This window comes from Gymnodraco acuticeps, unplaced genomic scaffold, assembly GCF_902827175.1.
Source record: "Gymnodraco acuticeps unplaced genomic scaffold, fGymAcu1.1, whole genome shotgun sequence".
NCBI lineage: Eukaryota > Metazoa > Chordata > Actinopteri > Perciformes > Bathydraconidae > Gymnodraco > Gymnodraco acuticeps.
In genome coordinates, this window is record NW_022989944.1 from 487913 (window position 1) to 498874 (window position 10962).

Genomic DNA, 10962 nt, shown 5'->3' on the forward strand with positions numbered 1-10962 from the left:
AACGTCCACTGATGCCTCTGATCAAAGTGCACACTGTGCTAAAAACCCCTGGGATTAAAGCGTTCATATGTAAGCTCCACCTTGAACCATTATCCTGACCATCCTGACCCTTAAGCAAGCCTGACGTGAGATACAGAGCAAAGAAAAGCCTTTGGAAGTTGTACACCATCCATCACCGAGCTTTTAGGAAAGGCTCGCACTTAGGGAGGCGGAAAACACACGCAGGTGAGATTAGACGGGATGTTTTCAGCGGCGCTCTGCGGGGACGAGGCGAGGAAACTGAAATAAAAACAGCTGTCTTACCTTGTGTTTTGCCAGCCAAAGTCTCATCCCGGCGTCTCAGAAGTAGCATGATGGTGCGGCCTGGGACTCCTCTCTCCCTCTCATAGCCTCAGACTGAGGGAGGCTGAACTGAACGAGAGAGAAACAGAAAAACAACATAAATATTGATTTCAAGATGCAGAAAGAATGAGCAGAAAAGTTAGCAATTGTTCTTTTTAAAAGGCTCGAAGCACAATGAAACCCAGAAGACTTGCTGAAACTTTCAGATGTCTATCCAGCAAGATGGTTTCCTTGATTAATAAATGACACCTCATTATCAAGATACCAAATAGAGAGGTGCAGGAATGAGTCATTAAACCCAGAAATGAGTTGAATGAGTCAGCATTTTAGCACTTCCGGTTGCCTTTTCTCAAAGTCAATGGTTTTATATGCGTTTTTGGTTGATTCTGTAGTCCTGAAGTCAAGTCAGATTTGTTTTTGGTTTAATGCCCTAAATAAGGTGTCCATGTTTAATGAATGATACGTCTTTATCAGGATACCTAAGACAGTGAAGCAGGAATGAGTTCTAATACCCAGAAATTAGTTTGCATTTCCGGGGCCCCTAGTCTTAAAGTCCAATGTTTTTGAATGTGTTATTGGTTAGATTTGTTCGTCTTGAAGTCAACATTTCTCAGATTTATTCTTGATGTAATGGCTTTAATAAGGTGTCCATGATTAATGAATGAAATCGTGATAGGGTGGCGTAGGAATCAGGAATCAGTTCTGGTTTTGTGTGTAGTTAGAAGCCTGAACTAAGGTTTGTAGGTAACACAAGCTTACGAGATTTCTCAGGTTTATTCTACGACATAAAATACCTCAGTTAATACCCCACTGGTGAACCTCTGAAGGTTCTACTGTATGTGCCATAAATAAGGGTGGTTACTAACAAGTGTCTTAATGAGACGACTAAACGTCATCACGCCAAATTAGCTAACTTAGCGGTGGTGACGTGAAGTCATGTGACCGTGATGCAGTTCCTTTATAGCCTAACGTTAGCTTTTTGCTTCTGGTGATTGCATTTCAGCTTCATAAAGTAAAGTGGTGTTGATATAGGGAGATTATCCTGCCGATCAAAAAGTGTAAGTATAAACGTTTGCTTGTCACAGATCTTATTTTCGGAAATATTCCAAAATCCAATTAGCTTTTCGTCAAGGGAACCATGCGATGCTAAATTCCTGTCTGGCTACAAACATACGTCGTCACTGCACCACTCTATTTGGCTTTTGTTGAAGCAAATTCAGATGTCCATGAACGTTTTAATCTCTCCTCCACGTCGTAATCCTTTCAGTTGATTGGGAACAAAGAGTTGGCACTGGGAGGGGAGGAAACTCACAGCAGTTTTAGGTAAAATCCTCGACGGGTCAAGAGGGTAAAGCAGCAATTTCGAGGTAATTGTACTCCACAGGAGCAGCTTCACTAGGGTTCTCCCCTTCGCTCCTCCGAAGAGACGTTTGGCGTCGCTTGTTTTTCCGACGTCCGCCAGTCTGTTATTGGAAAAGCAGAAGATGGAGGACGAAGGGTTAGAAACGGGTCACAGTCAGTTCGACTCTAATAAAAACCATAATGCTCTCTGCAACCTCTGACCTGCCCCCTCAGAATGAATAATGATTCAATGAGGTGAATTTAAAACGCCTAACTCAATCTGAATAAAGCTATTTCTGCTAGAGGTGGGAGAAGTACTCAGATCTTGAGTAAAAGTAGAAGTACTCAGATCTTGAGTAAAAGTAGAAGTACTCAGATATTGTACTTGAGTAAAAGTAGAAGTACTCAGATCTTGTACTTGAGTGAAAGTACCAGAGTGTAGGAATACTCTGTTACAGTAAAAGTCCTGCATTCAAAATGTTCCTCAAGTAAAAGTATCAAAATATAGTGAAAGTAGCGACAGTAAAAGTAGTCGTTGTGCAGATTGGTCCATTTCAGAATAATATATATGATATGTTTTATAATGATTGATCATGAAAGTGTTCTCAAAGCTGGTAAAGGTGCAGCTAGATTGAATGACTTTGTATACTGCAGGGTAGCTTGTGGATTTACTCCAGGTGGAACTAAAGTCTGATTTAACACTTGATTATATTTCACATCATTCATCCACATCTGTAAAGTAACTAGAGGTATTAAGTAAAAGTACACGATTAACCTCTGAACTGTAGTGGAGTAGAAGTACAAATTATCATAAAATGGAAATACTTAATTTTGAGAGACTGAATTTAGTTAATTTACACTTCTGATTTCTACTCTGTAAAAACAACGCCTCATTAATTTGTTTAAATGCATCTCACATCTCTCTTTAGTGAACTGTGTGTGTGAGCGAGGATAGAGGAGAATCCAGCCCAGTGTTATAAATAATACATTTCCTCCCAAATTTGCTGTAGTACTAAATTGTCTCTGCCTTCATCCCCCCCCGAAAACCGCCCAACTACAGCACGTACTAGATCAGAAGAATAATAAATAGCTTTTATTAATCCAGATTATACAAACGCTATGAACCCCACACAGAGTCCATATGAGGGTGTGAATTGAAGAGCCATACTTAGGTAAATTAATGATTAATTGAAATATGTCGATGAATAATAAACGAGTCTCTGCGGGGTAACAGATTGTACTTTTCATATTTAATAGATTGATGGGCCCTCGCGCAAACTGCACAACATGTACACACACGCAGTAATCACGGATTTGTCACGTGTTTTTTGCAACCCTTCATGAAACAGAAGAGGTGAACGTACAGTAGATTAAAACATCAAAGCAGCCCCAGGATTTCTTAGCTTCCACTAATCCCACAAAGGGTGCTAAATGTTGCTTTCCTGTACACACTCCCACATCTTCTCATGGACAGTGTCTCCGTCGATACAAGTCCTCTTAATCAGCTCCGATGAATTATTGAGAAGCCCTTTTTATATCAGATCATGACCCATATTCCACTCGCTTCAAGTGAATGTGCTGCCAATGAAATCGAGATGTACTTCTTTTTTTAAGTCGCCCCACATAGCTCGCTCTCTATTGGCCGAACAGGATTCAGACGCACACTTTGCAGAAAGTCACGAGTGTCATATGATGCTCTGCGGACCGATTTAACAACATGATGGACATGGAGATACACACAATGTGAATCTGAGGTTTTTAAAAGGGCTGTGAACCCTCGTGATTAATCTGGAAACTTCTTCACATTACCAACCTTGACCTAAAGTTGCTCTGGCAATACCAACACCTAAGTTTACCGTGAATTGATGGCAGTGAAAAGGCAAAGGAAGCGGAGAAATCGGCACAAGCTACATGTGTTTACTGACTGGAGACCGCTGGATATCAGTAAGAACCGTCACTACAAAACGGGCGAAACGCAGGAAAGGCATTTTGGCAAACCACGCGTCAGTTCCTTAAGATGCACAAGAGTGGGAGATAACCAACAGGGTCACCACTGATAATGGTTGCAATATGATAGCGGCAGAGAATATTCCCTGTATAACTCACATATTAAACAGAGGGCAATCACTTTACAGATACTACTTCGACCATATGTTTAGCGCACATTATACAGAGGGCAATCAGAGCATCTCTCTTTTACAGCTGGTTTGTCGATGTCGAAAATGTGTCATGCCAATAATTCCGAAATCATGTTAGAAAACCCTCTGATTTCCGTAACAATTTGTCATGCCTTTCTTTATCACATCACCACACGTGTATTTACTTTATCTCCCGTTAATATACACGTAAAAACTAGCATAGACTAGCAACTAATTGTTATTTTTCTGAATCGATTGACAGCACTAGTTTTAACCCCTAACTCCAATCATTTGTACATGATTTCGTTTTCTGACGTTGCTTTAAAAACACAGCGATCCCTAGAGTGGAAGTTACTTGAAGATAAGATATCTAATATTGCCGGTTTCATTAAGTCCGACGCTCAGAGGCAGACACAGGAGTCGTATTGTCGTCTCATTAGGTGTAGCACATTCGGAGGAAGGAAAGACGGAGAGAGAATCCGTAGGAAGAGGGGATGGGATTATGAATCTCCTTATACCCTGCTGTCTCCTCTCCTGGCCTGTTTATCAATGACGACTGCAAACACGGTGCCTGAGAAATCTCTTAAGCTCTGTTTGGAGACTTTTGGCAGGCTCCTTTTTCCACGTAAGCCTCTGGCATCAGACACTAAAAATTGACAGCAGGCTTGAAATATGTGCTCGTGCCCCCCGGTCACCAATAAAAATGTGGTGGTCATGCTTACACAAACATTATTCATTCAGAATTAGGATATTACACTAAAGAACAAACATTAACTACCGTGTCACTTTTTGGCAGGAACGTTCGTTTAGAAATACTAGGAATAGGATGCTACTTTCCTGGAAAAAGGTCAAAAAACATTCTTGTTTTTCTCATAAATGATCACAAATACAATCGAGAGTAGAGTAGAAACGAATGGTCAACTACATAATAGAAAAATAATCACTTATTGCTTATTTGCCAATGTATTAATACTTTAAAAGTAATGTTATCATGCAAAAATGGCAAAGAAAACGTTTGAAGCCTCTCTTGTTTAAATGAAATCAATACTTTCTGGTTATTGACACACAAAATAAGACATTTTAAGTCATCGCCTTGGACTTAAGAAACTGGGATGGACATGTTTCACTATTTGTTTAGATTATATAACACAATTAAATCAATTTATCTAGAAAACAGTTGTTTGCAGACCCTAATCCATAACATGGCAAAAACCTACGATTCCACCCATAATCGCCATCAAATCGCCATTCTTTTATTTGCATAAAAATGTAATTTCTAAATAGTTTAGACAACTAAAAGATCAATTACAATGTAACCATCTATTTCTGATATTTATAATTCATTTAATCGATTTATCAATTTATCTATAATAATGGAAATAATGGCCAAACGCTGGACCTGACCAAAAAACGATGTTTCTCTCCGAACTCGCCAACAAATCAATATTAAAATTGCATCAAAGTGAGTTTTCTAAACTGTGTAGACACCCAAAGGATCGGTTAAGACTTAAAAACACCCATTTTCTGAGATTACAACACGATTAAATGGATTAATCTAGAAAATAATCTGCAGATTCATCGGTAATGGAAATTATCCTAATCCAAAACCTTACAATGTATGGCTATGCTTTCCTCCATCGTCACCAACAGAACACCTCTGTACAGTTGCATCAAGGTGAGGTTTCCATACTGTTCATTTTGACACTCAAAAGATCGGTTAAAAGCATCTACTTTCAGACATTTTACAACGCGATCAAATCGATTTCTCTACAGCTTCGGCCAATTCATCGTTAATGGAGGTGATCGTAACTTTCAACCCCAATCCAAAAACTGACAAATCGATGTTTTTCACCGACAAATAACCACCGTATTTGTATCAAAGGGATGTTTATAAACTGATAATGGAAGTAGTAGTTGCAGCACTAATCCAAAACCTGACAAATAACTGCGTTTCCCGCCATAATCGCCATCGAAAGCATCAAAGTGAAGTTTCCAATCGGTTCTTTCGGACATTCCTAGGACTAGTCAATCTTTGCATCACTATCGTCAAATCAACTACAGTTTTCCAGCAAAATGGGACAAAACCAACTCATCAACACCAGTTTTGCTTCTGTATCCCTCTACTACAGTCAAGGATATTACATTATACATTAAGTTCCTCATATAATTGCATCAAAGTAATGGTTACAAGTTGTTTGTTTGTACACTCAAAGGATCTATTTCCAGATATTTTATAGTGCGATTAAAAACAAAATGTGCGGAAAATTGGCGGATTGATCGATAATTAAAGTAATAGTTGCAGCCCTAATCCAAAACCTTCTAAAAAAAACGTGTTCCCCGCCATAAACGCCAACGAATGCATACATTTGATGTTTCATTTGGACACTCACAGGATTGGTTAAAACCTAACCATCCATTCTACATTTTACAATGCAAATTAAATCAATTAATCTAGAAAATTAACAACAGATTAATCGATCATGGAAGTAGCAGTTGCAGCCCTAATCCAAAACTTGACAAAGAGATATGTTTCCCACAATGATCGCCAATATATTCACACCCAATAGATATTTCTAAACACTCAAAGGATTAGCTAAAAATAAACCATCCACCTTTGCATAACTAAAGTCAAACAACTACAGATTTCCAGCTAAAATGGGACAAACCCATCCCATCAACGCCAGTTTTGCTTCTGCCTCCCCCTACCCCATTATCAAGACCATTACATCACAAAGCCAGTGTCTCCTCTTCATGAAGACCGTACTGTCCTTGTGACGGTTACAGTAAAACACAGCCGTGTGTCAGAGGCAGACGTCCATTTTGCAGCAGGCAGCTTTGACAGCTTTGTCAGCAACTACCTGAGCTTAAGTGCCCATCTGTAGATCCACTACAGGGGTCACATGTGTGCCGAGCAGAATGGGTAATGGTCCCGGGTTAAGGGAGCAGGTCCCAGGTGGGTTTCACAGGTACAGAGCCTGTAACCTTGACTGTGCAGTGACACACACACACACACACACACACTGTATAAATCCAGAGTGCTGTCAGCCAAATGATGGGAAAGTTAATCAGAGAAAAGGGGTCAATCGTCGATGCACCTATGATGGATAGATGGACAAAGTGTGTGTGTGTGTGAGTGTGTGTGTGTGTAGAGAATGTGTGAGAGTGTGTGTGAGTGTGTGTAGAGAGTGGGCTGAGTGGCGTTTTGCTGCAGACACACAACACTAAAAGATATTCTCCCGCTGTGAAGCACTTTGTGTTTCTTTGAAAGATAAATATAATTGCATTGAGAAAAGGGCAATGCAGTCTGTCTCTTTATGCAGATTACCTTATTGATCTGCCTATATATTCCTCACACACAGACACACACACACACACACACACACACACATACACACACACACACACACACACACACACACACACATACACACACTCCTCAGCTTTAATTAAGAGCGTGGAGCAGTACCGAGCAGATGATTTGATAGGCAGAAGTGGCTGCTCTGTCAGGTGGAGTGCGGCAAATAAGTCCAGGAGGAGGATGGAGGGGAATATTTTAATGAATAAAATGTATTGTAAAAAAATACAAAAAAATAAATGATGAAGTCTGAGGGAATTTACTGATAATCCCCCATTCATATTCCACCTAACCCTCGTACATTACACACGCACACACACACACACACACACACACACACACACACACACACACACACACACATGCAGAGATAGTGTATTAATTATATAAAAGAATACTATAGTGAAATCTACATCCATTAATCATCCAAAACATGCAACAGCAATAGCATGTGTGGATTTAAAGCACCGTACTCACCTATTTAACCCCTTAATAATAAGAATATTAACTAATGGATTTTGTAGGCCGGAGAAATTGTACGGATCGTAGCTATTACAGCAACTCATAGACAAAGAAGTTGCTTGAGTCTTTAATCCGCGTTAGTGAAATCCCATTAAGATTCAATGGTCGACAATGGAAATCAGCTTCAGTCCATTAGAAAAAAAGGGTCCAGAATTTAGGACAGATTTACTAAATGTTAATTTTTTTTTTCTTTTTCAATCAAATCCAGGATTTAAAGGGTAATTCCACGGGAAAGCAGCTATATCCAGAGTCGCTCAAAAAGTCCCACTTGTCATTATCTTCGTGTAATGAAGCGGAGAAATCTCCTTTAGGGTAAAGAAATATGTATAAAGAGGAGATGAACAAGGGAATGAGTTGTGTTTGCATCTGTCTAATGCCTCTCACACACACACACACACACACACACACACACACACACCAGATTATCACTTTACAGCCAGCCTATCTTAGTTTTTTCGTAAATGCAAAATTATTCCCCGACACTATTTCGATAAATAGAAGTAGTCGAGGCGAGGAATTGCTCAAAGTATGTCACAAAATAATGCAAGCAAGTCAATGACGTGTGAGAGGTGAAGACATGTTTGACACTACGGATGAAACATGAGAAATAAATCAATGAGTGGATACAGAGGGGGGTGGAAGGATGGGAGAAAATGATGCGGAAAGTGAAATTAAATGAGATTAAGAAATGAGATTAAAAAGGTGAAAAAATAAAGTGAACGGGGGAAACAAACGGGGAAAATCCTTTGGATGATGAAGCCAGGTTTTCTTTTTGTCTAGTCCATTCTCTTTGAGTGCTTGTGTGTGTCTCTCTGCGGAAATGAGCGTCAGTTTAGAAAGAGAGGAGACCGAGAGGGAGGGAGGGAGGGAAAGAGGGCAGGAAGTGTAAAAACACAGATGACAGAAATCGGACGAGCGCTGGATTACAAATTTGCTTTTTCAACAATTTAGCCTTTCCTCACTTTGACCTCACCTCAGGCGAGGGAACTGAAACGCACCTGGGTTTCATAACAATGTGCATTTCTTCCCAAATTCAGATGTGTTTTAGCAGCAAGATGGCAAACAAAAGGACACATGTGTGGAGGACGGTGTGTATTTAAAAAAAGGGGTGTTTCACACGTTTTTAATGGAAGACTTTTTGCAACAACACAGAAATGAGGCAGTCACAAACATGTCACTTTTTGGCAGGAACGTTGGTTTAGAAATATACAAAATAGGAGGCTATATCCTTAGAAAAAGCTCAAAAATACACTCTTGTCTTTCTTATCGATAATCACGAATACAATCCAGGTTATTTTGTTAATGGATTTATGATTAAAAGCACATTTGTCATGCAAAGAATGGCATTGTCAGTCCCTCAAGTGTGGAAATGTGCTGATTGTCTGTCATTTTAAACTGGATATCTTTGGGTTTTATTTGGGTGACGAAACAAGACATTTAAAGTCCACACAGATATGAAGTGTGTTCCCGCGATGGCGGCTGGAGAAGGTGTCTGCTTGATGAGTCACTTGGTGTGTTGACAACATGAGAGAAAAGTCAGGAAGCACAGATAAATGTATGCAGCGGGGTGACGTGAAGATGACATGGCATGAGGCAAGGCATCAGCTGATGGGGAGGGGGAGCCATGGTTACACCACAGATTGTAGACCGTGTGTGTGTGTGTGTGTGTATATGTGTATATGTGTGTATGTGTGTATGTGTGTATGTGTGTGTGTGTGTGTGTGTGTGTGTGTGTGTGTGTGTGTGTGTGTGTGTGTGTGTGTGTGTGTGTGACAATACACAGAAAGACACAGAGACAGACGCTAAATAGACCTACCTATGGTTAGAATAAAGAAGCGCCCCAAAAAGATGCATAGGAGGAAGGTGGGAGGAAAAAAGAGGAGGGGGAAATAGGAAATAAGAAAAGGTACAAAAGTGAATAAATAGAAATTAATGTCCTTAAATGGGAGGAAATTAAAACAGTGGGGGAGCCAGAGAAGTAGACAAAGTTACGGGTGGACAGCGAGTGGAGTGGAGGGGGGGGGGAGGGGAGGGGAGGAGGGAGCGTGGGTTGCAAAGGCAGTGAGAGCGATGGACAAGGGAAGGGAAGACTGAATTAAATAAATAAAAAGGGGAGAAAATAAAAATAAAAAAATAAAAAAGTCCCCCTCCTCTTTCTCTTTTTCTCTCTCCCTCCTTGTCTGGCTCATAAATAGAAGAAATTGTTGACCAGGTAAATGGCGAAATAGATGAGGAGACAGAGGACGGAGAGAGCGAGCAAATGAAAAGGCAAAGCACCTCCCAGGAGCGCGATGAGGAAAAAAAAGAACAAAAAACGAAAGATAAAAGCAAATACTCCAGTGGCCTCCGTTGTCTCCAGTCTGAGTGCGGAAGGGGGGATTGGCGAGTGCCAGTTGTTCCCCTTCCCCGGCTGCCTTTCTTCTGTCTCTCCTCCCAAAAAACACTTCCCATCCAGATTGTCACACACCAAAAAGAAAATCCCTTTTTCTCCTCCTCTAGACTCTCTGAACTCTGGTCTGACTCACACAGGTTAGACGGTGTTGCAGCAGGGGTGTGTGAGGAAGAGGAGATACAAAAAGACCTTTCTGCTGCTGCTGTAGTGAAGCGCTGCCTGCCTCATGAGGAAGGATACTGAGCCCCTCTCTCTCTCTCTCTCTCTCTCTCTCTCTCTCTCTCTCTCTCTCTCTCTCCCGCCCATCCCTGCGAAAAAAGATGGGAGGAGGGCCCACTCGCTGCATTAGTATTCATTGAAAGAGTGTGAAAGAGAGAGATGAGGAAGAGGAGGAGGAGGGAGTGCAACACATGTCGAGGAACACGCCGGTGTGTGAAACTGATAAGAGGCTGGCTCCCCCTACAGTCATCAATACACAGGCTCTGATGATGGGAACGCTGGGAATATGTAGTGTTGTCAATCGCAATGATAATTAAAAGCACTACTTACTAAATACACATGTGGTGTTGGAATAACGAAGGTTTTTCTACTTTCTTATGACGTGATTTGTGATGTATTGGCATGAAGTCTGAACATCTTCCGACACTTCGTTAAAGTAAGGACAAAGCCACTGTCACACATTAAAGGTGGGGTAGGTACGTTTGAGAAACCGGCTCGAGATACACTTGTTGCTATATTCCATGGAATGCTCTTAACATCCCGATAGTAATGAATGTCTTAAGTGCTTTGACAATAAATACATACACAAATGTCATCTGTGGAAGCCGTGGCGCTGTAAAAAGCACGACCAATCATCTGAGCCGGCCCGGCTA

At 40.8% G+C, this 10962-nt stretch overlaps 1 protein-coding gene across 6 annotated transcripts in view; it reads right to left on the bottom strand.

Annotated features, from left to right (window-relative positions):
* The window catches only part of LOC117542502 (glutamate receptor ionotropic, NMDA 2B), a 221566-nt gene extending 211247 nt beyond the window's left edge, over positions 1-10319 (bottom strand). The window contains exons 1-3 of one of the 6 annotated variants that reach the window (XM_034210217.1): positions 9515-10319; positions 1655-1805; positions 304-411 (exon numbers count right to left, since the gene is read on the bottom strand). In XM_034210217.1, coding sequence (XP_034066108.1) covers positions 304-330 — 27 coding nt within the window. In that variant the 5' untranslated portion in view covers positions 331-411; positions 1655-1805; positions 9515-10319. Of the gene's footprint in view, positions 1-303; positions 412-1654; positions 1806-7287; positions 7477-7653; positions 8516-9514 lie in introns of those variants that run through there. The other 5 variants (XM_034210216.1, XM_034210211.1, XM_034210213.1 and 2 more) reach the window with 5 other exon arrangements.
* Between the last annotated feature and the right edge of the window lie 643 nt (positions 10320-10962).